The sequence below is a fragment of the Balaenoptera acutorostrata genome, chromosome 9 (genome assembly GCF_949987535.1).
Source record: "Balaenoptera acutorostrata chromosome 9, mBalAcu1.1, whole genome shotgun sequence".
NCBI lineage: Eukaryota > Metazoa > Chordata > Mammalia > Artiodactyla > Balaenopteridae > Balaenoptera > Balaenoptera acutorostrata.
The window spans coordinates 42,232,626-42,259,727 of NC_080072.1; the positions used below are offsets into that span (position 1 = coordinate 42,232,626).

Here is a 27,102-nt window from a genome sequence, read left to right on the forward strand (position 1 = left end):
TCCTAAAATCTAAAAGGTTACTTTTAGAAAACAAAAGAATGTGTCAGAAAGGAAAGAGGAGTCAAAGTGCGAATGCTGCTCAGATGAGCAAATAGCGCTCATTCTGTAAGTTAGATAAGGAAAGAGACCCACGTGAGAAGCAGGGCAAAAGGTGAGAAATTCAGCTGAGTCTCCCTGAAGGGAGTGGGGGATTAACAGAGGAGAGAGAAAACTGCAGACATAATTCATTACTGGAAAAAAAAAAAAAAGATGTAGCAGAAAAATGTTATTCAAGACTGAAATATTCAAAAGGTATGGGAAGATGGTCTTCTGAGAAGCACATGGCAGAGGGACGGGTTCTCAGTAGGTGCATAAGGCAACAGACTTCAGGAGCATAACAAGAAAACCCTTCCTAGAAGACAGGGTCTTAAGGCCTAAGCAATCCTCAGAGAGAGGCAGAGACAACAGCCATATTATAGAACTAGAGTGCCTGTGTATCCTATGTCAATTTTTTTTTCTCATTTAACCCTAAAAGAATTTTTTGAAATATATGACCCCTTGCACATTTTTAATTTGACAGGTAAAATTTTGCATCATAAGTTTAAAGAACAAAGTTGGAAAGGATGTAATTTCCAGCAGACTATAAATATTGACTAAAATAAAATGATTACATCACTCTTTTAGATGTATCCCATGAAATCTAAATACCGAAACAACTTGATACCATCATCATCCATTTAAAATTACATGAACAATCTCTTTAACATTTGAACATTTTGCATCTTTTCTTTTCATCTTTAAACTTACATTACCATTTCCATTCTCCCTCAGAATTTTATCTTAATGTAATACATTTAAGTTTCAAAGTATTTTACTGATCACACTTAATCATGCTTATCATTGAAATTTGAAATTTTCTTTTATTTCCTGTGACTATAAGGCTCTAAGTGTTTAAAAATAATCTCTTCTTGCTCGAATTAGTGTTACAATTATCATCAGTACAATTGGTCAATACAACATAGATGATAAATTTTGATAATTATAAATCATAAAAATTAAAATTTTATCATAAATATATCTACTAATGAGATGAATGAGGCTTTGTAAACTTTTCAGGTTTTCTAATTCATTTATCCATGATTGAATATTGGCTTAATGCTATATTTTTAGATGTAAATCCTGAAAAATCTTGTTCCCATAAATCCCGTGAAAAGAGGAATGGGAAGAGTATATATAGCCAAGTTGCTCACCCTTTGAGCACATTCTGAGCTATGTAATCACATAGTGATCTATCATCAAACACTATTTTTAATGGTCTGCCAGCTGATAACGCCTACAAATTGGTAGAAGCAAAGAATTGGAAACCATTTGACTTGCAAAACATTTGTCACCCAATCATTAGTCATTCATTCACTTATCTCAATTTCTGAGAAGAATTCCAGAAGTACTTTACCAAGACATATTAAGTAACTCTTAATTATACCCACTACTCTTTCACTTAGAGCACCTTGGATTATCCAAATTATTCAGAAAGGATTAAGAAAATCAAAATATTATTAATTTCATTAACAATACAATTTTAATAAAATATTTTTGTGTGTTTCAAATAAAAAAACTAGAAGCTATTTAATTTATGAAAAATTTAAGAAGCTAATTAATTTATTTAATTTATGGAAAATACCCACCCTATGACCTAATTGGCAAAGACTATTCTTCAAGCCAAGCCAATCAGCCAAGTCAACTTAGCTTTTTCTCAATATAGACCTGACTTCATTTTTAATTAAAAAAATTTTAATATGTATTCCAAGAAATGCTAAAAAATGCTGACAAATAATTTTGGAAATCATTCTGTAAGGAGAAATGCTAAAAACTGTCAATATTAAAATAATACAGACTTAAAATTTGATTTACTTGTGTATATTCCAAAGCCAAGATAAAACAATTTATTAAACTTTTCATAATGCAAAGTAATATATAGCTAACATCGTAAAGTAATTATAAATCTGGGAATATGATAAAAGCCACTGCATTCCTTCAGTAAATAGATGTGTATATGTATTGAACTTTGGTGTTTATTTCAGGAAATAATTAAATAAGGTCTGAGAATAAAAATATCTGAAATCATTCGACTGTTTTTTGTAGCTCTTTTTTTTTTAAGGTATTTTTTTTGATGTGGACCATTTTTAAAAATTAATTAATTAATTAATTAATTTATGTTTGGCTGCATTGGGTCTTCGTTGCTGTGCGCAGGCTTTCTCTAGCTGCAGCGAGTGGGGGCTACTCCACTGCTGTGCACGGGCTTCTTATTGTGGTGGCCTCTCTTATTTTGGAACACAGGCTCTAGACACGCAGGCTTCAGTAGTTGTGGCACACGGGCTCAGTAGTTGTGGCACACAGGCTCAGTAGTTGTGGTGCACGGGCTTAGTTGCTCCACGGCATGTGGGATCTTCCCGGACCAGTGATCAAACCCATGTCCCCTGCATTGGCAGGCGGATTCTTAACCACTGCGCCACCAGGGAAGTCCTTTTGCAGCTCTTATGATCAAACTTCACTACGTATTTAAAGGAGAAAAGTATTTATGTTTAAATCTAATTAGTCCAGCTGCCAGCAATTAATTATATCTTTTGCTAACAGAAAGTAGAAATTAGTGTAAATATTTCATAAAATGTTGTGACAAAATAGTCTTTAACTGCTGCCTTAAATAATGTGCATCAAATCTGAAAAGAAAAATCATGCAAAACTTGTATCTGTGACTTTTACCCAGTATATCTTGAAAAATGTGGTCTTTCTCAAAAATATTCCAGTTACATTTAAAAGAATCATTATCATTAACCTTTAGACATCACTTAGAGTTGAGCATAAGATACAGCTGAAAGGAATTGCTTGCATTTAAAAAGTGCTCCCCAAAAGCCATTTTGAGTGTTTGATTTGTCCCACCTGTGCTCTCTTTGCTTTGTCTAAGGAGAATGTCCCTCAAGAGCTATGCACGATTTGAGAATAAATGGAAATAGAAGGGATAAGATAAATTGGAAACTTTCACAACCAACTCTCCAACACACACACACACAGACACACACACACACACACACACACACACACTACCATTCTACCACATTTTTAGATTCAGAAAATCTGCACACTGGACAAAATATACAATTTCTAATGCTTTTCTCAACAGAAATATTAAAAATGTGGAAATACACGGAGGCCTAAAGGTTTATGGTTCATGAATGTAGGCTTCTTTTTTGTTTTATCTCCCCATTTGCACTCCAAGCTTTTTGCAAAAAAGGGCAATGCACTATAAGATTTGGGATGGGTGAGGAATATGCCATTCTTTTGGAAAATAATAGAAGGGCTAGTAAAAACTGTGTATTATTAGGAGGATTGTTTCTAGGAAAGAAAACAAATGAAAACTGAAGATCTGGAAATTGATTTCGTTAAAAGTATACGTGCTTGCATTTCTCCTAGGAAATCTTTTGGAACCCAGAGAATGCAATGCATCTGAAGCAGTAGACCACTGGCCCAAGTCACTTCAAGCAGCCGAAATCAGTGTATCCTGGGGCGGCAGAAATGCAAAGTTTGGAGGGGAGCTTGAAATTAAGAAATGTTGAAAATGCTGGATGGCAAAGAATACAAATCAAACCAAGTCCTTGTGAAGGAATTACAAATGCCTGGCTTTTTGGGAAGAAGAAACGTATCACATGCCCTTCTATGAAAAAGGAGACATTTTTCTCCCATATATGGTAACCATCGTACCACAACTAACCTGTGGTGGATGCTTTCCCCCCGTGAATGTATGCTCACAAATCCTTGTGGACTGTGGACAACTGAAATAAACTGACATCCTGTTGCAGATGCAACCCAGACAGTATCTGTCACCCACCCTCTTTCTCTCAACTGCAGATGAGTGTCTGTTAAGGTCTTCAGCAACCCTAAAGACAGAGTCTTAGGAAGACATGTTGACTGGAATTCCTGCCGTAAGGATTGAGGATTGGCCTGTTTTAACTTTCTGTGAGTGTAGCAGTAGTGCTGTGATAATACTGTGTATCCAAGGTACTAACTCTTTGGACCCTTTCAAGTATCGTGGGGAAAGACCAGTACAAATTGAGAAGCCCTGAAGAAATCCCTCCCATTGCTGGGGAGATAGCCTGGGCTGTAGCTGCCCAAAGAAACATGACTCCACACACACACACTGGGATGAGACCCTCCTGGCTAAGATGAGCAGAGTAAGAAAATTAAAGAGAATTCTATTAACCTAAGAATCGGGGGCTTTGAGTTATTCCTAAGAGTAAAGAGATTCAGATTTGGGGTTTTTTTGTTTTGATTTTCTTTCACTTTATTTTCTCCCAGGGAACTTTAAAATGAGATAGAAGACCATTTTAAAATTTTGAACATCTTTATATTTCTCATCCTGGCAAGTATGTTTGGATTATCTTTATCTTGCTGTTTAATCACATTGCAGCCTCTGATTACCTATATTGGACAACATAGCTGAGCAAAATCTGAGAATGAGAAAAAGAACAGGAAAGCAAATTTTGAGCTTTAGTTACAAAATCTCCTTAGAGTCAATTTAATGAATGCAATATTTTGAGTCATTTCCAAGCCTTCTGGGAGCAAAGTCTAAATTGCCCACTGGGATTCCAGAAGGATCCACAAAGGAGTAGAGTTCGTTATTTGGGGGGGATGGCTTCCTGAAGGTGTGAAAAGTCTGCCTCACAGGCAGCTGACCTCCTCCTCCAAAGGGGCCAGCCACACCCCTGCCTGACCACAGCCAGATAGATGAGGCCAATAAGATAATAGGACAAGAACTGTGAACACGAAGGGGTAATACTTGGTCCCCACTCTTCCTGCTCCACTAGGGAGAGAGTTCAGCCGCACCACCTCTGCTGGCCTCAGTCCCCACCCCTCCACGTCATCCTGCCGAGAGGGTAAGGATGAGATAGTGAGTCTGGAAGAAGGAACCGAGTATGTTTAGCTTAGCGCCTGCCTCTTTCCTCTTAGGACGTGTCCCTCTGGTCTGACCTCTGTCACAGGATAGGTGCCTATGCCTCAGGTGAGGCCTGAGGTTGACCAGCTCTGTCTGGGACAGGGAGGGGAAATTTAGGGGTGAGATGAAGTTTTAACAAGTTCACTCAGCCAGAGAGCCAGAGATACAGTCCCTAACCAGTTTTATTAGAATAAAGGTGATATTTTAAACTAAAATAAATATTGATTGATGGAATGAAAGGATGAATGCATATACAATCTATCCACATGAAGCGGAGTCGAGGATTCAGAGGTACAGGTGAGAGTTGATTTATTCAATAGAGAGTCCCCTTGAAGTCGTCTTCAAGTAAATCATCTTTCCTAAATCAAGTTTTTTCCTCTTACCTCCCACATGGCTAATCCTTTAATCCGAGAAAGTTTAATCCTTAATATTCATCAATTTCCCATTGGTGGCTCCTAACGGTTAAGCCTTAAATTTCCAAGCCCACCAAGTAGTCAAATTATCTCAATAAATAATTAGTAATTAGGTGATTAGGAGGCTCTTTTTAGCAAAGCTTGTTGTTAGCTTCTCTTAAGGTAGCTCAGGTCTGTAGTGAATAAAGCCACTGATGCAATCAGAAGAGTGCCAATTACTCCTGCGTTGTCTTATTTAATGCTAACAGCAACCCACGGTAGAGGTGAGGAAACTGAGGAAATTAAGTAACTTGCCCAAGTTTGTAGATGCAGTAAGTAGCACATCCAGGATTTGAACCCTGATATGCCTCCAAATGCCATGCTCAATCCACTACCCCACAAGGCTCACATTCATAGAATTACATACTATCAAGATTGGAAGATATCTTGCAAGTCACTCAGTCCAACCTCCATCTACTGCCGATGTCCTCCCAGGCATGACTTTCCCACCTCAGTGATAGGGATTTCCTAAGGCAGCCCCTTCTACTGCGGGGCAGCCCTATTGCTTTGCCAACCCCTTTTTCCATGGAATGTCCTATAGATTCACTTCACTGGCCCAAGGTCCTTCTTCCCTTTGGAGGTAGCAGAGTTTCCATTCTTAGATTAAACATCCCTGCTCCTCCAACTATTCCCCACATACCTTAATCTTCAGCCCTTCCCCATCCTCCTAGGAAGCTCCTCTGAGCACAATCATTGTCTCAATAACACATCTGGGGTCTGGAGCTGGACATAACATTGCAGGATGGAGCAGACCAGTGCAGAGTAGTACTATATTATCACTGCCCTTCTTGTAAGCACCATTCCAGCATGTATTGTGTTTCTGTGGTGGGCGTGGACGGGGGATGGAAAGAGTACTGTTCCTCTGCTCAAGAGCCTACATGGCTCCCTAGGGCAAAAAAGGCATTTCCCAACTTGCATTTCCTGAAACACCAGCATCCCAGAATAAATGAATGGGTGTTTTAAGAATAAAAAAGATCTGTGACTAGGTAAGTTTGGAACACACTGCTTAACATTCATTCATTGATAAATCTTTATTGGATGCCTGCTGTATGCCAGGTACTGTTCTAGTCACTAGATATATATTCATGGACAAAAAAAAGCAAAACCCCTGTTTATGGAAACTATAGGTCAGACAAGAAATACTATGAATGTGTGAGGACCTTTTAGAAGACTTGTAACACACAATAACACATCATAAGAGAAATGCTGATGCAAAAAAAAATAAGCTTAATTTCGTTTACGTCAAGATACCCCAAGTGTAGGATCCTTGTATAATTACTAACATCCTAGAGAAGATGATTTGAGTTACCTGTTTAGGAAACACATGCTCACAACACTGAACAGATTACCCTGCCTTCAGCCAGTGTAGCTCTTTATGTCACCACTGTTTTGTATGGAAACTTTCTAATGTAAAAGGATGCTAAAGATCAGCCAAGAAATATTAAGAGCACAGCAAGCTCAGCCCAAAGGAGGGCTTAGAGGACGCCACTGGGCATGTGGGAGGGAAGGGGGGTTGTCAAGAAACTAACAAATACGCAGAGGAATGGAGGACAGACACTGCCTCCCCCACCAGGGGAGGGGGACCAATGGGGGACTCAATTCTAAGAGAGGAGCAGCTGATCCAACAGCTCCCAAGCTAGGCATCAATGACGCAGGTGGCCAGACTGGAAATGGGGCAGGATTTAGCTATGGAAGTAGAAGCACCGGCTCAGGAATTCCACCCCAAACAAGGTCGGGATGAGGAAAAAACAGAATGGACCCAGTGCCCCAGGAAATCAGATACATAGTCCACAAAGCCCAAGTAGGCTCCTGACAGCCCAAGGAGCTTTTCCCAGGATTCTGTGACGGGGAGCATCGAAAAGACAAGCTACCCTTTGCCCCTGGTAGAAAGAGCAAAGGACTACTTCCAAACCCAGCTGGCTTCCATTTACAATCCAACACAACTCTTTTAAGCCCTTTTAAGTGAAGCTGGTACTGCCAGGCAAGAGGGCACCAAAATGGCCTAAAAAGCATTAGCGGGCACCTGTGCTCCTGCTCAAAAATTCCTCCAGGCTCCTCTCCTCCCCACCACTAACCTCAATACCCTCGCTCATCACTCCTTCAATTTCTTCACCCACTTCGGCCCCGTGTTCCACTGGGTCCCTCTGGGACTTGATGGTCCCATTTGGGACACTGGCCCTAGCTTGAACCACCACCTGCCGGTACGCGTGACTGTCAACATTTGCTCATCGTGTCGGCTCCAGGGCCCCAGCCCTGGCCCTTCCCTTCCCTTGTCCCAGACTCTCGGGGCAGGGAGAGTGAACTCCGCAGACCCTTCTGGGTTGGGAGGGTGAGGCTGCACAGGGCCAGCTGCCCTGACCAGCAAGTGAGCCAGGTCAGAAGGGCCTGTGCTGTGTACAAGACGAGGCAGACACATAGGAAAGAGAGAAAGGAAACTCTGGGATAGGTAGAAAGGCCAAGTTTGGAGAGAGGCCGATATGGGAAGGGATTTGTTATTTGTGGAAAGCTTTTATTTGGTGGTGGGAAAAGAATGGCAAATATGTAACACAATATTTCTGTAACTATAAATAACATGCAAATACCTTTCCTAATGAAAACCATATGGAATCAGCTTTTCTGGGAGGCTTTTAAAAATAGGAAAAGGCAAGAGAAGGAAATAATATGTATTTAACCCATACTATGTGCTAAGCACTTTTCATACGTTGTTTGCTTAGTCCTCTCACTTCTCTTCTGGGGAAGATTTTCACTTTATATATGAGGAAAATGAGGCGATGGATTAAGGAATTTGACCAAGGTCCCATGATAAACCACAATTTGAAAGTAGATCTGTCAGGTTCCAAAGCCCTCGTTCTTTCTGAAATCAAGCACCACCTTCCCTAGAGGCAGGGGCTGGATCAGCTGACCTTTCTAGATTCTTCTCTACTGCCAGGATATCCAGAATTGACTTGATCCCAGCAGGTGCCCTAAGTCTTTCAGGAATATAAGGATCTATTGTGTGCACTGTGAACAATAACTCAACAGAGAAGATTTAAGGTGGTGGTAGCAGCACTGAAAGTGCAATTGGGAGACGCTGGGCTCTGCCACTGCCTTGCTGTGTGACCTTAGGTCAGTACCTGCCCTCTCTGGGCTCTAGTTTTCACATCTGGAAAATGCAGAATTGGGCTAGATGGTCAGGAAGGCTCCGCTCAGCTCTGACAGTCCTGTCTCTCAGGTGTTGGAGTTCGCTTTGGTGGTCTGAGGAGGATGTCCCCCAAGAAAGCCCACTTTAGAGCTTCCCCGAGCCGGGCCCAGTCCCTCTGCCCACCTCCGCTGCCCAGCGCACACTGACCTGCACCTCCCGGGTCAGGGCCAGCTCCAGCAGCTGGCCAAAGTGCTGGCCCAGCGTGCTCAGGGTCTCACTCACACAGGCCTTCATCGACTTCAGGATGTGCTCATTCTCAACCTGGAGGCACCTGGAGAAAGAAACCCTGGGTGGGCCACTGTAAGGGGCAGGCATTCAGCCCAGAACCATTTTAGGGGACAGATCCGGGCCTGCAACAGGCCTGGGGGTGATGCAAGTGGCCTGGGAAGATGACATCAGCTCCTGGGGAGTCAGAGATGGAATATTCCAAGGCTGGCTCGTCCCCTGGCTTCCTAGTGTTCAAAGAAGTGCTGGCCTGAAAGAGGAGCTAACAGTCCATGTTGCCAGGAAGAAAGGCCATCAGAAAGCAGCCAAATCCATACCTCTGGGCTTCTCCCTGGGAGAATCTGCCATCATTGCGGCCAGGGTCTAGGGATGGTGGATGGGAGTCGTAGAGGAGGGTTGCTGGTGTGCCAGGTATGCCGTGCTCACTCTAAAGGTATATGGCAAAGCCTGTGACCCTTTAAGAAAGAGCTGCCTAAAGCGTGCAGACAGGAGCCTTGAGGATTTTCTCCTCACACAGGAAGATCAAGATCAAGTCCACCCCTGTGACCTGAGAATGTTTCACAATGGCAGGCCAAAGACCCCATGGCAGTCTTAGGAATGTCAAGTTCCAGGTTTTTCTTCTAGGGCCTGGGGGCTGGAAGGGGTGAGGGAGAGTGTCAACACACACCCAGGTGTGCATACAGACAAGGTTGAGTGTGTGTACGTTTCTGAGTGTAGACGTATGTGTGTTTATGTGTGTGAGATACGGAGAAGAGGGTGTGAGTGTATTTCTGTGATTGCGTGAGTGTATGTTTATATATCTGTGCATGTCTGTGAAATCCTTGTCAATGTGTATGTGAGTATAAAGGTGTGTCTGCTTTCACCTTGCCTTGACTTTGGAGATCAAGGGGCTTCCCAAAGCTGTGGGAAACTTTTTCCTTGTTACCAACCCTCAAGAATCCTCTTTCTTCCTATGCCCAGGCCTCTCCTCTGCCTTTTACATTCTCGCAGGCCTGAAAGTGGAGCAGAAAATCCCAAGGGAGTCTTTTAAGGTTGCTGATGAAAGTCAGCAAAAGGAAACTCCCAGACCACCACCAGGCCTCCCCACTCCCACTGTCCCTGTGGGGGAAGATGCCAGCGCCTTCTCCCGCCTGAGGACGGGCTGGCAGACCCTGTCTAGATTCACCCAGAGACGAGATTTACCTCTCTGTGACCGCTGACAGCTCTGAGCACTTCTCCATTAGCAGCTTTTCAATCTGCAGAAAAATAGATCAATTTTATTCAATTCAGTAAGCATTGGTCGAGGACCAACTGCTGAGCTGGGCCCTCTGGGGCATAAAGATGAAGAATCAAATCAGCCGATTTGGAAAACAGGCACATAAACTATAACACAGTGTGATATGGATGGCAAAAGAGATCATCCTCAGTTGCTTTGGGGGCTCAAAAAAAGAAAACTGAGCAATTAGTTATGCTGGGGGATCTGGGAAGCTTCGGAGAGGAAGGGGCATTTGAGCTGGGTTTTAAAGAATGAATAGAAGTTTCCTGTCTGCAAAGTGGAGCAAGGAAAAGGGTAGAGCACTAAGGTGCAAAGGGATGCCAGAAGAAATAGAAATAAAGGGGGATTTTCAGTGGTTTGCTTTGGACTTGAAGGAGATTCAAAACCATGGGCTTTGGAATTACAAAGCCTTAGGTTGAATCCGGCTTATACCATTCACTGCCTAACTTTGGGCAAGTTACTTAGGCTTTCTGAGTTTCTGTTTCCTCATCTATAAAGTGAGGACAACAACACTAACTAATATTTTTAATTAATTTAATTTAATTAGGACTCAGTCCTCACAACAGATCTACGAAATAAATGCTATTATTATACTCATTAGGTTGATGGGACTGGGGCACAGAGAAGTTAAGTAAATTGCCAAGGTCACACAGCAGACAGAGCTGACACTTGAGCAAGCAGGGGTGTATTTAACCATTGCACGGTGTCTCTCAGTGGCTATGTTGGCCTCAGAGGTTGTTCAAGGTAAATGAGATGTATGTAAATACATCTAGCACAATTCCTGGAACAGAGCAGATACTCAGTAAAGGTCCTTACTGTCTTCCCTGCTTCATTGGAAGTGGAGAGAGGTCCCAGAGGCAGGAAGAGTTAGGACTCTACACAATTCAGACCCACTCTTCTAAAAGGCAACCCCATTCCGAGTGCCCACCCACGCCCATGCCAGGCAACCCACCTGGCCCATCTCCTGCGAGGAGCTCCTGCTGGCAGCGCTGTACTCGCTGACCATGGAGCGGGCGTGGCAGGTCAGTCGCACGCTCATGCTATGGACGCGCGCCCAGCGGTCCTGGGCCAGCTTCTGCCCGATCCTACGCAGCTCAGTGCTGATGACCCAGCCCCGCTTGAGCAGCAGCTGCAGGGGGTCTCCGGGCCCAGAACCGCCTGCCAGGATGAGGTCGCCCTGTGCATCCTCCTCCAGGCTGATGGGCTTCGCCTGCAGGACACACATGCACTCACACTCCGTCATGAGCTTCAGGTCCTCCATCCAGCGCTGTACCGAGTCCACCTGCATCAGGTGCAGCCTGCAGCCAGGGAAGAGTGCCATGAAGGCTATTAACACTCCACAATTTCCAAAGGTTTCAATTCTAAGCCATCTGGTGTTTACTAAACACCTACTATATGCTCATCACTGTTTCTTGCATTCACTTACCTTAATCCTCTTATTTCTCAATATGTCCATCTTACAGATAGTAAGATGTTTTGAGGGCAGATGACCAGACAAATCAGGCAATGAAGTCTGACAGAGTAGCAGATTATCTTTACAATAAGAGGAAAATAGAAATAGCCTAAATATCAAATATTAGCTACGCCAAGTAAGCTATGGTACAGCTACATGGTTATATAATGTGCACTTATTTAAATAATGCTTTCCAAAAGTTTATAGCAAAGAAAAATGTGTGCACTAATAAAATAAAAACACAGTATGCAAAGCAGTATGCAGAAATGTAAACACAATTATTATAACTATGTTTAAAAGCTATATCTAGGAAAAATATTTGAAAGAAATATTAAAATACTAGTGGTTCTTTATGGGTGGTGAAACGAAAAGATTTTTCATTTGTTTTCAACTTTTCTCTAATTTCCAAATTTACTTTCATAAGCATATATACTAATTTTGTAATGGAACAAAATTAACTTTTAGTTAATTAACTATTTAGTACAACAGCATGAGAATGTTGATTAGATCTTAAGATCTTTGTCAAATAAAATTCACTCCAAAATTCACTTAGTCAAATAACAGTCATATCAGATCATTAACAAAGCTTTGAACATTGCTTGAATTAATTATATTTAATATCACATAAGTGCCAGACACTGTGGGAAAAGTGGAGATCAACATGCCACGCCTCCCCTCTCATGGAGCTTTTGATCTGCCTAAAGAATCAAGACATAGTAATGAGAAGTTAAAAAACAATAGATTTCAACATCATTTGAAGGTTATGACAGAAGAAGACACACACACTTAACCTTTAAGGCTGGGCTCAAGTCCCTTTGCCTTGGCTTGTAACAGTGTTCTAACTAGTCTTTCTGTTGCTAATCTTACCTGCCTCCAGCCATTCTCCACCTGCCAGTAGTCATTCACTCATTCCACAAAAAAGTATTCAGTGCCTACTACGTACCAAGTACTGTTCTAAGCCAGGATATAAGAGCAAGCAAGTAGATAAAAATCATTTCCCTTGTAAAGGTTACATTCAAGTGAGAGGACAGTCAACTTCCAAAGTAATTTCCAAAATAAATAAGCAATGCATACAATACGTTGGAGGTGGTCAGTGCTATGAAGGAAAAGAACAGGAAAAAAGGATAGAGAGTTGTGGGGGTGAAAGGGGGAGTAGGCATTGCAATGTAAAATAAGTGGATCAGAGAAGGCTCACTGAGGAAGGGACCTTTGAGCCAAGACGTGAAGGACATGAGGGAGTGAGCCATGTAGATATCTGGGGGGAAATTGTTTCAGAGAGAGAGAACAGCAAGTGCAAAGGCCCTGAGGCACAAGTGTCCTTGAGATGTGTGAGAAAGACAAGAGTTAACCTGGCAGAGAGTGGGATGGAGGACTTGAGGTGAAAGCAGTGGAGGGTGGATATGGAGCTGTGTGGGACAAGGTGAGGATTTGGCTTTTATTCTGAGTCAATACAGCACCCAGAAGGCATTGATGAGGCCAGGTAAGTAGGGCCAAGGTATCAAGCAGGACTGAAATGATAGCGGAATGCTCCAATTATCATGGTTAAAATCACGCCTTCATATTTACTGTTATTTAATGAGGAGTAGGACTTTCTGAACAATGCAGCTGTTTGTCTATAAGGCTTTTAAATGTAATTTTTAACCACAAAGCTTATACTGTTTATGCAAATTGTGCATGTGGTTTCTTATAGCTTTTTAAATTGTTAAAAATAAAAGCTTACCAATAACCTTTCCTTCTCCCTCTCCCTTCATGAAAAATAGCTATTATATTTTGTAAAGAATTTGAATAGATGATAGATAGATGGATAGATAGATAGCTAGATGAAAAATCACTTTGTGGATATACCACAATTTATTAAACCATTTTCCCATTGCTGGGAACTCACTTTGTTTCCAGTTCTTGGCCACTATAAACACATTTACACATATGCCCTTACATAACCAGTATCTTCATTCTATGCCATAGACCCCCAAGAGTAGGAGTGAAATTCTATAGATGTTGCCATATTGGCTCCCCAAGGCAGCAATGCATCCCATTCCCCCAACAATGCAGGAGAACTTTCTATACATATATCTTGTTACTCCCCTGCGTGAGTCCTCAGTGTTCCCCCACTGACCATTCCCCCATAAGTTAAAATTCCTGAGGCTCAGATGGGGAGTTTCCAAGATCTGGCCCCAGCCTCCCTTCCCACACATCTCCCTTTTCCATCTTCCCTCATATCTTAGCACCCTCACCATAAACACCCTACACTCCAGGCACACGCAACCTTCCTGTTTCCCAAGCGTGGCTCTCTTTTACAGTCTACCCCATGGCCTTGCACAGACAATTCCTCTCTCAGATCGGAATCCCCTTTCCTTCCTCTCTACCTAGCAAGCTCCTATTAACCCTGCAATACCCAGCTCTCGTGTTACTTTCTCTGAAGAGCCTCAGTCAGAGCTTATCAGCTGCCCCCCAGGACCCCCACCTCTCTGTGCATCCTCCATTGGAGCACTAATAACGTTCTATTGCAATTTGTACGTTTGTCTGAACTCTCCAAGTCCTGTGAGGGACATCCCTCATGTCTGGTTTATTACCAGTGCCTGACATATACCAGCTACACATCTGAACGAGCGGCAGGCATTTACTGCCATGCCTCTACAGAAGACTCCACCTCCCCAGGGAGTGCCCCAAGAACAATGTCAACTAAAAAGAATGCACAACCTAAAAACTGAGAATTATGTTTTATTTGGCGGACAAAACTGAGGACTTCCAGTCTGGGAGGCAGCCTCTCAGAACAGCTCTGAGAGACTGCTCCAAAAAGGTAAAGGAGGCACCAGGATATATAGGATTTTTTGCAACAAAGACCAAATAGTCGGAACATCACAACATTACTGTTAAATAAAGAAAACCAGACATCTCAAGTTAATGAATTTAGCACTTTACTGTGTATGGGAAGATGCAAGAGTCTGGGCTCACTGAAATCATTCCTTTGATATGCACCTTAGCTATCTAGGGCCAGTATCCTGTGCTTTCCCATCCTGCGTCCCCTCAGGGTGGCTGCCGAGGCTGAGGGCTTGACTGCGGGCAGCCCATTTGTCTCCATCCTGAGTTCCCTCGGGGCTCACCTTTGTGGGCAGCTGTAGTGGCTTGATGGCTGCAACATCCTTCGTTTACTGATATGGCAGGCAACATTTTTCATTCACGACAACATGATTGGAAAGGTGATATAGAGGATGGAAAAGTCAATGACCCTCATGTTCTAGAGATACAGAACTGGGAGGCAAACTGACCTAGGGGCTTTTAGGGGGCAACAAATGAACTAGCCACTCACTCACTGACTCATTCTCTCCATAAACACTTTGCAGTGGACATCTGTTGTTTTTTTCTTCCCAGCAACCTCCCTCCTTCTGCCATCAGTAGCAAAGACGAGTTATATTAGCTGCCTCTTGGGGCAACCTAGGCTTCAGCGTTTCTCTCCTCTTTGGGGAAGGCCCCTCCTCCCAAACACAGCGTGGTACCCCAGGGGAAATATCTGCATTGTGTGAAGACACCCTTGGCCATAGCTGGTGGTTAATCCATGGGTGGGCTCCTGAACCAAGCTGCATGAATCCAATTCCCTCTCCCCAAACTGTGAAACTTAGAACCAAGAGTTACACAGACTGGAGTTGTTGGACGCGGGTCACGTTCGTGACGGCAAATTCAGTTGTTCCACCAGGAACTCCGGCATCATTTGGGGACTGGGAAATAAGGCCAAGAGTTAACTTCTATTGCTTGCAACCAAAGGAAACTTTTCTAAAGCACAAGTTCACAAATAGCTAAGCAGAGTTGAGTCGGTGCCACCCCTTAGAGAAAAGGTTTTCTGGGAATTCAAAGAAGGGAGCTACTCCTTTCAGTTGGAGATCAGGGGACGGTTCACGTAGAAAGTGGCATTAGAGCTGGGTAGGGTTCGGACACACGAAGACAGCGGGAGAATCTTCCAGAGTGCAGCAGACAACAGGACAATGAGTAGGTTAGTTGGGCTAGAGTTATATATTCTGGAAAAGAGGGAGCTGTGAAGGGCAAATCTGGAGAAGGGGGAAAGCCCTGATCTTGAAAAACTTTGAAGCCAGAGTAGGGGTTGGGCATTTATGCTGAAAGCCACAAGAAGCTATCCAAGAGCGGCAGGCAGGGCAACAGGGGTAGAGACCAGTGGAGTTGAAAGACTCCTACCTAAATCACAGCAGCTGGAGCCAGCACAAGGGGAACCCATGGTGCTGGGGTGGGCTCTTAGCATGTCTCCCTGTGGAAGAGCTCTGGGGTCCTCACGGGGGAGTTACTCACACCCCCTTACTTCTGGCCTGGGTGGGAAAGGGCCGTGGAAGAACCAGGTAGAGAGAAAAAGGGAGTCAGAGCCACCACACGCCTCTGGTGTAAGCCCATCCCAGGAGGCCTGATTAGATCCCAAACCCATATTTTCATCACCTGCCTTCACCCCCAACTCACACGCAGGCATTACTCAGTTCTTGCTGTTTAAGATCTTTAAAAATTAAAAAGAAAGTGAGACTTTAGAAGCTGTGTTGATTAAAATCCTAGCTGATTTATCACTCTGCTGGTAAGAGAAATGGAATGACAAAACTTGATTTCCCCAGTGTTTGTGCATTTGTGCCCATGCGTGTCGTGTTTGCGGATATGAACTCATTCGGGTGTCTGTCTATATTGTCTGTGCACCGGTGTCTGGGTGTCTGGGTGAGAGTTTGTGTATCTCTACCTGCGTAAATACTCAGATGAGTTTGTGTGTTTACTGGCCTTGCACCAGAGAAACTCGATGATTAAAAATGGATGGGGTGGGGTGGGGCTTGAGCGTGGGCTGCGCTTAATCACTCAATTCCAAAGAAAAGAGTATACTAAGTGGAGAAAAAAAAGTAGCTTTGCAGTGGAGAAACCTGGCAAATACCACCTTAACCAAGAGATCAAAGTGAATCTCACTGCTGATAAGCCATGTTGATAGCATGTACCCCTGATACAACGTGATGAAGACACTTCACTGCTGCAGCGTTTTCCCTGAAACCCATAACTCAGTCTCATCATAGGAAAAACACTGGGGACCCAAACCAAGGGACGTTGTACAAAAGACCTGACCAGTACTCATCAAAACGGTCAGGGTCATCAAAAACAAGGGGAGACCGAGAAACTGTCACAGACCAGAGGAGACTAAGGAGACGTGACGACGACAACATGTAACAGGATGTCCTGGATGGAATCCTGAAACAAAAGAGGACGCTCGTGGAAAAACTAGTGAAATCCGAATAAAGTCTGGAAATTAGTCAATAGTAAAGCACCAATGCTGCTTCCTTAGTTGTGGCAAATGTACCAAGCCGCTATTAGACATTAATCAGAGGAACTGGGTATGGGGTATATAGAAACACTGTGCACTATCTTTGCAACTTTCTGTAAATCCAAAACTACTTACAAAATTTGTTTTAAGTTTCTTTTAAAAAGATGAGGTTTGGCAGGGAGGTGGAGTCCAGAAGACAAGCCTGAGGGTTTTCTACCCCAACTCGCCAGAAAGAATCTCACATCACTTGCTTCTTCCCCAACCAGAAGCATGGGCTGAGACGGTCTGTCTCTCTGACTTTGTGTCGTGAGCCCCTCAGAAAGAAGGCTTAGAGCAGCAGTCCCCAACCTTTTGGGCACCAGGGACCGGTTTTGTGGAAGACAATTGTTCTAGGGACCGGTGGTGGGGGTCGGTGTGTGGGGTCTGGTTCAGGCGGTAACGCGAGCGATGGAGAGTGGCAGATGAAGTTTCGCTCGCTCGCTGCTCACCTCCTGCTCTGCGGCCTGGTTCCTAACAGGCCGTGGACCAGTACCGGTCCACAGCCCGGGGCTTGGGGACCTCTGCCTTAGAGCATCAAAGCTCCAGTGGACGGGAAGGAGAAACCTGGCTAAGGAGCCTGACACGGAAGAACAGAGGGTCCCCAGTTGGGCTAGGGAATGGAAGTTGTCCTCTCGGGGGAAGAAACAGTGCAAGCCTAGCTGGCTTTGCCTTCAGTCGACCCCATCAGCTGCCCTAGAGCCCAGCAAAGGCTGGATCCCAGGCCAGCCTCTTGGACCTGCGCCTTCTATGCTTAGCTACCTCAGGGAGGCCTCCCTCTGGCGGTCAGGCCCTCAGACTGGCTCAGGAAGATCCCGCTCCCTCCTTAATTGCCTGAACAGGCCTTGAACCAGAGCTTCCTCAGGACAGAACCGCTTATCCGGTAAAGGCCTTGAGCATAAGAGGAGCTTCCGCAGGCCCAGGCCAACAAGGTTTGCACGTCTGCACGTAGGGGTAGAAAGAGCTGGCTCTGCTGCTCATAATCTGTGTAATTGAAGGCAGGCTGCCACTGCTGCTGCCTTTTTTTTTCTCCTTTTTCTGATATTTTTATTGAAATAACATATGTATATAAAAGTGAACAAATCATAATATCAAGCTGCAGTTCGATGAATTTTCATAAGGTCAACACACCCTTGTATCCAGGAACCAGATAAAGAAATAGAATATTAGCAGCATCCCAGAAGTCTCCCTTGCACCCCCTTCTGGACACTCCCCAGCCAGAATAACCAGTATCCTGACTCTCACAACATACATTAGTCTTTTGAGTAAGTTTCTTAACCTCTCTGAGCTTCAATTTCTTCACCTGTAAAACAGAGATAATGATAGAACCTTCCACAATGAGTTGATGGAAGCATTAAATTAAATGGTGAACGTAAAGGGCTGTCCTAGGACAGTGCATAGCACAAAGGAGATGCTCAAAAATGTTCATTCTCTTTGCTGCCTTTCCCCATATGCAACACTTTAGCACCTCTAATAATTATAATAGAGGCTAGAATAATAATTATAATAGAGGCTAGAATTTAGTGAGCACATTCCATGTGCTGAGCACTGTGCTAAGTGCTTTACATGAATTATTTGATCTACTCAGGACAACTGTCTGAGTTGGGTCTTATTATCATCCCCATTTTACAGATGAGGAAACAGATGCAGAGAAGTAAAATCACCCAGGTAAAAAGCAGTAGCACTGAGATTGAAACCCTAGTCTCTCTGGTTCCAGAGTCTACTCTTAACTGCTATGCTTTACTGCTTCCCATTCTGCCTGCCCCTCAAAAAAGAAGAAGAAGAGCAGAGAGCAAGATAAGATGCCTTAACACAGGGAGATATGCAGGGCCATTTTCCCAAGAAAGAACTTCAGGGGCTGCTTATCAGCAACAGGAAGATGAAGGAAAGCTATGAGCCACTGGCTCTGCCTAAAGCTCTGGGTAGCGGCAGGACCAGGATCACGGGCCACAGAGATGTAATTGCTGCTTTCAGGCCAAACCCACTCCCGGCCGTGCAGTTCCAGGAGCTGCCTTCCAGGGTGACAGCCTCAGAGATGAGGACAGACAAGGGGCGCCTGTGGGGAAAGCAGAATCTGGTTTTCTTTAAGAATGAGCTTAAAATAACTTCTATTTCTAGAGATTGTTTAAACAGTTACCTCCTCTTTCTCCCCCAGCAGCAACCAAGCATACAGAGAAGAATAAACAAGCAGAGTAGTAAGCCCATGGACCCCTGCCTCCTCCTGACCCCACTCAGTGGCTCATCCCACTTAGGTCCAAGGCCAGCTCTTACCAGGGAAGGGAGGATGTTGGAGGTTCTGGCCCACCAGCAGGTGGAGGGCAAAATGGGATGATGCTCAAGGCATGTATATACCTATGAAGCCTGACTTTGCCCAGCTTGCTTTGCACCCAAGCTGCCCTAGTTACAACTAAACCATCAGGATAATAATATAATTGTGTTTAGCTAAAAAACAAATAAGTAATAGAGAATTGGATGAAAAGCAGCTCTGAAGTCACAGGGAAAGGGAAAATAGACAAAATCCACCAGTAATAACAACTAATATTAATTGGACCCCAGGACTGTACAATTATCATGTAGTATTTTATTCTCACAGTAACCAGATTAAGTGAACACTCTTATTGTCTCCACTTTATGGATGAGAATACAGAGGTGCAGAAGGCTTACATGACTTAAGAGAGCCAGAGCTTCATGTAGGCAGCCTGATTTCATAGACTATGTGTATATTGGCCGTACTAAATGGTTTCTCCACCTGTCTCTCTCGTCCACCAGACTTTGAGATCTCCTCAAGGGCAGGCACCGTCTGATTTATCTCAGCACCACCAGCACTCAGCACAGGGCCTGACATATAGCAGGTGTCAATATATACTTAATTGAATCAAGTAAGCCAGAGACCACCTGGGAGACGGATTGTGAGCCTTGCCGTGCCAGATGAAAATATTTCCAGAACTTGCAGAGTGTCATGCAAGATGAGCATGAGTGCCCTGACCTGGCACATGGATTGGAATCCCTGAACTCACCCCTTCCTCTCTTCTGGGGCTATACTTCAGAAGAGGTGGACTCTGTCTTTGGCTTGGATGTCAGAAAAAGCATAGGTCAGCTCCTTGCGATACTTTTTTCCCTGTGGTTAAAATTTGAGGTTGGGTAAGTAACTAGATACCACAAAAGACATGATAATAAACATTTTTTGTTTTAAATAGAAATACTTAAAGCAGGTGTCAGCAGAATCAGAGAGACCTTTGTAAAAGGCATTGTTCAAACATTCCTATATTCCACCAAGCAATGTTCTGGTTGGGTACAGCTTGGACTCTTAGCAACCATTATCCCAATTCTCAGAAATTTCAGGCAAATGGTTTTCCAGTGAGGTGTGGAGGTATATAGCTAAGCCTTGGAGAAGTGGCTGAAGGGAGGTCTGAGCTCCCATAGGAAGTGCCTGTCCCCACATGATGCCTGTAACGTAAAATATTCTCAACCAGTTTGATAAGGTTTAAAACAATCCCTGGTCAATTCAATGAAACACTACAGATGCTGATCATGTGCCAGGCTTTGTGCTGGTGACCCTTGCCCTTAGGAAGCTCACACTGTCTAAGAGATAAACAGACATAAACAAATATAGCCCAACCTCATTCTCATCTTAACACGATGTACCATAGTGTCAAGTATTTCTAGGAGTTCCTAGAGTTCATCTCATATATATATTCCCCCTCCACCAAAAAAGACTGGTTCAGTCAACCACAAGGCAGCATTGGATAATTCTGTCATCTTTTCTTCCTTTAGCAGCCTTACACTAGGTATAATTCTAGTTGCCAGGTCCTGCCAGGTCCACCCAGCATGGCTGCCTTTCCTTCTGGGTAATATCATGCTGTCTGATCTCTACTAGACGTCTCTGACTGTCATAGTCACTGCTTCTTCTCTTACTGCTGCATCTTCTAGGTACCACTGTGCCGGCATCAGAGCCAGGCATGACACTGGGTCTTCTGGGCATCATGTGGCTTCTGTTGGGTACCAGTGCTCCCCTCAGAGCATAACCCTGGAGCTAGATTGCCTGGATTAAATCCTAGTCTGCTACTTGCTAACTACAACTTTGGGAAAGCCTCTTTGTATTTCAGTTTCCTCTTCCTCAATGGCAAAAGGGAATGATAATAGTACCTAACTCCTAGGCTTTTTGTGATTATTAAATGAAGTGAATATATGAATATATGAATGTATATATTCACACACATACATATGTATACAAATGTATGTAAATATTTGCTTAGAACAATGCCTGATAGACAATATTGTATGTGTTAGTTATTTCTGGAGTGATTTGAATTAAAGCAGCTGGTAACATCAGAACTTAGTTACTTAAAAGTGAGAGAAATAAGGAAGAATTCTGGAAAGATGAGAGTAGTGGCAGCACAGTTTTTCAATCACTCCAATTCCCCATATAAAAACTTACAGAGCAACTAGATAACAAGGCCAAAACCCCATGGATAATATTTACAGCAAAACTAGATGATAAAGCATTCCTACAAACCTCAAAATACAAGGGGTGGCGGGGGTGGGGGGGGGCAAACCACCTGCAGCTACAAGACTGCTCGGTATCACCTGTATGAGAGGAAGAAGAAGGAAACAATAAGGTGGCATCTGGAGAACATGGGAAAGGAGAACCCCAATGTAGCCACTGGGTATTTACTGGAAAGCACAGTGTGACAATTTGAGAATAGTAACTGAAATTAGCAGGGGTTTGCCTCTCCAATGAGGTGAGTGCAAGGCACGTACTCTGAACTCTCAAAACTGACCCAACAGGAATCTCTTCTACAACAAAGCACCACATTAAGAAGAAACTTTTGTGAGTAAAATCGAAATTGAGAAGGACAGAGATAATGGAGACAGAAGGAAGAGATGTTCAGACCAATGTGAGGGACAGAACAGAGCTAGGAAACTTAGAAAGCAGATCATCATATTTTTGAACCCTACACAACAACAAAAGAAGACAGAGCTCTATGAAGTTAGAACAGATTTCCTGAACCCTACCTCCCTCTAAAAGTTTATGCAAACTAATTTCACATACAAATGAGCAAAAAAAATTTATTGAAGTATCATCCCATGCATAGTTATTTTGGAAAGAGAATAAAGAGAAGAATAATATTGCTACGATGAGAAAATGCCAAGAGAATGTACTCAAAAACAGAAGGAAACTATAAATTACTGTTTCAATATTTCAATAACCATTACAAAATGAGCTTAAATTTTTAAGAAAAATGATATATACCGAGTATACTACCTATATGAAAACAAGCATACAAGGCGTATTCTAGTAAGATTATTGGACTTTTAAAAAGAAAAAAAGAAAATCCTTTGCACATCTAGAAATAAGTGCACGTTACTTATAAGGGACAGGAAATTATGCTATGATAACTTTCTTAGAGCAATCCTTTATACCAGAAAAAAAGTAGAGTAACACATTTAAAATATTCGATATGAAAAGAAACCAAGGATGTTCTATTCAGCCAAATGACGTTCAAGAATAAGATGAGAAGGAGTCCTGATTTCTGTGGCAACAGTGGTGTTGGAAGACAATCACTCAAGAATAATTAAGATAAAATCGATAGGACTTGGATACCAATTCAGATGGATGATGAACAATAGGGATTAGTCAAAGATGTGACCCAAATGTTTGACTCAAGCAGATGAATGGACAGGAGAAACCAGTTCAGAAGACAGGAAGGTGGGTTCAGCTTGAGACTTTTTGAGTCTGATGGGCCCACTGTCTCTTCTTCTGAAGAAGGCCCATCCCTCTCACTGGACTGCCCTCCCATCGAACTTCATTCCCCAAACTTCCAGGGCCTCCCAGACTGCACGCAGAGTGTGTGACCCACATACCCTCACACATTCCACCCTGAATATTCATTCAGTCAATATTTCCTTAGTGCCTACTTTGTGCCGGGAACTGTTCCAGCTGCTTGGGGTACAGAGTGAACAAAGCCAACAAACATCCCTGCCCCGTGAAAGGTACATTACAGCAGGGAAAACAGACAATAGTAATAAATGTAATAGATTTAACAGTGCCTAGTATGTTAAAACCAGATAATTTCCATTCAAAAGAAGAGTTAGAGTAAGTGGGGACAAGACTGTTCACGTGAGAGGCAGGGAGGGAGAAGCCACTTCAAGTAATGGGTCAGGGTAGGACTCATTGAGAAGGTAAGCTGTGAGGGAATGCTTCAGAGAAAACCAACCATGCTGATGTACGGGGACTGAGCGTTCGGGGCAGGGGGAAGAGATGGTGCAAAGGCCTTCTGTGGGAGTCAGCCCGGGTGCTGGAGAAACAGTACAGAGATAAGTGCGGCCAGAATGGAGTGGAGCAAGTGAAAGATCAGTAGGAGTGAGAAGGGACACAGGCTAGATCCTAGAGGGCCCTGAAAGCCACTGCAGGCCCTCTGGGGTTTCACTCTGAGTAAACAGCAGGATTCCTCCTGAGATATCCGAGGGACCTTGTCATCAGCTGGGTCCACCTGGCCCCTACGCCATTCTACAACCCAACCTGGAAGGCTCTCTCACTAAGGGCTTTATAAAAACTACACACAGATGAATTTAGAATGACTTAACCTCTGCTATGCAGTGAACTATAAACTGTTTATTGAACAGTTAATGTAAGCATAATTATTTATGCAACAAGCTATAAATAATTTACAGTATGGTTAGGAGATTAACTTCCCACCTCTCTTCACTAAGGCACTGGTGAACTGGTGAAACCCAGCCAGCTGAGACCAAAGGAAATGTTGCTTCTCTGATCATGTTGAAATCTTCCAGGGTTTTCATTGCCCTGCTTCTGAGCCACGCTGAGCTGCATTACAGGCCTTTTTATGCGTTGAGGCTTTTGTGAAAGGGGCAGACAGTTCTCCATCTCTGTCCCTCACCACTCGTAGCTCACATTTTAAGGGTAGAGCCTTCCCCAGCACATGGTGTTGGACAGCTCACCGCAGCCTTGCTCCTAACTTGTGGCAGACCCATGCATGTAATGCCAGAACCAGGAAGGAAGTAATCTCTCCTTCGATGAATCTGCACGATGTTTCCTGCATCACCTATTGTGCTGGGGATGGCCTCTGTCTCTCCGTGTTCCCTGCAGTGACCCTCTGCTCCAAGCTGCAGCACTGGAAAGAGTTTTCAGATCACTACCCAGAAATCCCCATTTTCATTATTCAGCCTACCCCTTTTGACATATGTGTTCCATAACATTTTCGGTTAATTGAACTGTCCAGTATAACACGCTAAGAGAGTTGCTCCTACTTTTCAGATATTCCCAGGAGTTCTGGCCCACTAATACACCTCGAAGCTAATACCTGGGAGTAATTTGTGAAGGGGATATGGATTATCCCCTATGGATTATCCCTTATGGATATAATGGCATTATAGTCACTTTGTCCTGTCCATTTCTCCAGGTTTTGGCTTCCAGCAATCTATAGAAGGACTTGAAGGTAGGGAAGAGATTTGGAGACTCTAACAAATCAATATTTTAAAAATCTAGCATAGTTCCAAGCATGCTATAAAGGAAAAATTTTTTGGGTACCTTCTGCATGCCAGGTGCGTATCAAGTGCTTGCCGGTACAGTATCTGTCTTGCAGTTACAGAATGCTATCTATTATCCCCCGTCTTACAGGAAAAAGTGAGGCTCAGGAAGTTTCCTGCAGCTCACCAATGACTGGGTCTAGATCTCAATCCAGGTCCGCCTGCCTCCAGAGCCTGTGCGTTGGCTACCTCCCCAGACCGTCCAGCACCCATGAGTGCGCTGTCGTTTCTGTTTCAGAAGGACAGGGAACATGAATTTGGCTCCAGGTGATGGTTTCCAGTCCAGGGAGCCAATTTCATGTGCACATTTCACAGCTGCCTCCTCTCTGATGACTCAGGAGCAACCCGTCTTGTTAACTTTATCAAACTCTGGCATTTTGAAGACACTATTAGTACTCCCTGGCCTTCCGTTAACTCAGGAAAAAGTTACTTTTGAAACTCTAAAAAGGATACGTGTGTGTATGCGCATTGTCAGTATACATATGAGAGCCGGCATGATGCTACTCACGGTAAGAACACCTGATGAGGATCCATCACTCTGTCCTCATCCCACTTTCACCTCTTAATAGCTGTGTGCCCTTGCATGTGACGCTTGCCCTCTCTGAGCCTCAGTTCCCTGACCTGCTCTCCCCCTCATTCCCAAACCATTGTCTCAGCCTCACCAAGTTCTCTCAAGTACCTCTGCTGAGACTTCCAGCCTCCCAGCCTTTGCAGATTCTGATCCCTCTCTCCCCATCTCCTCTTCACCTTGCTGATGCCTACGTATCCTTGGAATCTTGGACTAAATGTCTCTCCTGAAGTAGGTGCCTCTGACTCTTAGATGAGCTTACGTCCCATGTGTCCCATGTGTCTGGGCCACCCTGTCTTTCCCCCATCATGACACAGGTCTCAATTATTTAACTACCTGTTTATCTGCTAGACCTTAAGCAGGGCAGGGCTTCTCTCTACCAGGCCTACCCTGCATCCTTCCCCTAGCACTGGGCCCGATACAGTGAAAATGCTCAGTGTCTATTTATGGAACTGAATTAAGTTTAAAAATCTATCAAATGGGAATAACAATGACCTGTACCACTGTACCGTCTCATCGGGTTATTGTGATAAGCTCCATAATCATTACTGCTAACATTTATTGAGGCTGAGCCCTGTGCCAACTATCAAGGAGATGGCTTCATGCAGTTCTCACAGTGACCCTGAGAACAGGGCACTATAATCATCTTATCTTTACAAATGAGGAAACTGAAGCTTACAGAGGTTTACATGAACTATCTGATATCACCCAGCTTGTAAGTGGCAAAGTTTGGCTCGGAACCCAGCCCATCAGACTCTAGACCCCATGTCCTTAAATGCCACTCTAAACTGCATTATGATAGGCCGTGCTCTGCCCAGATGGCATGTTTAGTACTGTCAGGTAAAGATATAAATGCATTCTCACATGCCTGAGCTGAGTCGTTGCTTGCCCTCAAGTTTCATGGCTGTAACACAGGACCTGATGTGTAGACTAAAGAGGGTTTAGCTTTGTCTTTCCACTTTACTTTAAGGAGAGTATTTTCATTTGCCAAAGTGGAACATTTAGGAGAATTCACATATCCTACATGTCAGTTGCCATCCTGGTACCTCTGCGGGATTCTGGAAAAGGCAGGTGAGAGTCCAGAAGTCACCGCTAGAGGGTTTCCAAGAGCGGGTCTACACCGTTGCCATAGACTCCATCAGCCTCCAGCCTCCAGCCCCCAGCACTTAGACCCCCTTCCTCTACCACACTCTCGCTCCATCCCCAGCCTCAGGCTCTGACCAAGAGTCCTCTATCCCCAGTTGTGGGCGGACTCCAGGCATCCTTAGGCTTTGGCTTCAAAAGAGCCCCAGATGCAGAGGCCAGAGAGGCTGCCTGTCCCACCAGGTCCTGCAGCCAGTACATGCATCCTGATGTCCTGGTGTTTTCTGTGTGCATTCTCAGCGCCAGCCTGTTCTAGAAGCTGAGGACAAACCTGAACAGGAGAAAATCCCAGTGCTCACACAGCTCAGGCAAGACCCCGAACAGGCAAGAAAGCACCAAGAATCCAATCTGGTCACAGTTATAACAGTAGCTGATGTGTTGAGTTCCAGCAATGAGCCAGGCAGTGTTCTAAGCCTTCTCAATATACTACTCCTTAATCCTCTCCACAGCCCTGGGAGAGAAGACTGTTATTACCCCCGTTTACAGACAAGGAGACTTCTGTCGGGAGAGGTCATATGGTGGGTAAGTGGTGGAGCCATCACTCAGACCCATGCTCTAGAGCCCAGAGCCTCTCCTCGTATCGACTAAACACCACGCTGCCAGCAAGTAGCTGTGAGCAGGAGAGTCTGGGATCACAGGAGACAGAGGGCCTGACTTCGCCTGGGAATATGTACACAAAGGAAATGACATTTGCCCTGGTTCTTAGAGGAGAGGAGGTGGCCAGGATGACAAGGACAGAAGGACTTCCACATAGATACAAAAATGCCTAGAGACATAAAAATAGTAATACGACCAGAAGTTTCACTGGAATCAAGCATCAGGGGCCTATGAGGGGTGGCCAGGAAGGGGCCTAAGGAGAGAGACAGGGACCAGTTGATCAAAGACCTTGAATACCATGATTAGGGATTTGGATTTAATTCTGAAGGCAATTTAGAGACACTCAAAACACTTTAGAGAAGGGCAGTGACACAACTGTGCAGAG

General features: G+C 44.0%; 1 protein-coding gene across 4 annotated transcripts in view; it reads right to left on the bottom strand.

Moving 5' to 3' along the window:
- INSC (INSC spindle orientation adaptor protein) overlaps positions 1-27,102 on the bottom strand; it is a 128,119-nt gene that overhangs the window by 51,993 nt on the left and 49,024 nt on the right. For all 4 annotated transcript variants that reach the window (XM_057553072.1, XM_007174881.2, XM_057553073.1 and 1 more), the window contains exons 3-5: positions 11,032-11,377; positions 10,007-10,059; positions 8,747-8,870 (exon numbers count right to left, since the gene is read on the bottom strand). In XM_057553072.1, coding sequence (XP_057409055.1) covers positions 8,747-8,870; positions 10,007-10,059; positions 11,032-11,377 — 523 coding nt within the window. The remainder of the gene's footprint in view (positions 1-8,746; positions 8,871-10,006; positions 10,060-11,031; positions 11,378-27,102) is intronic.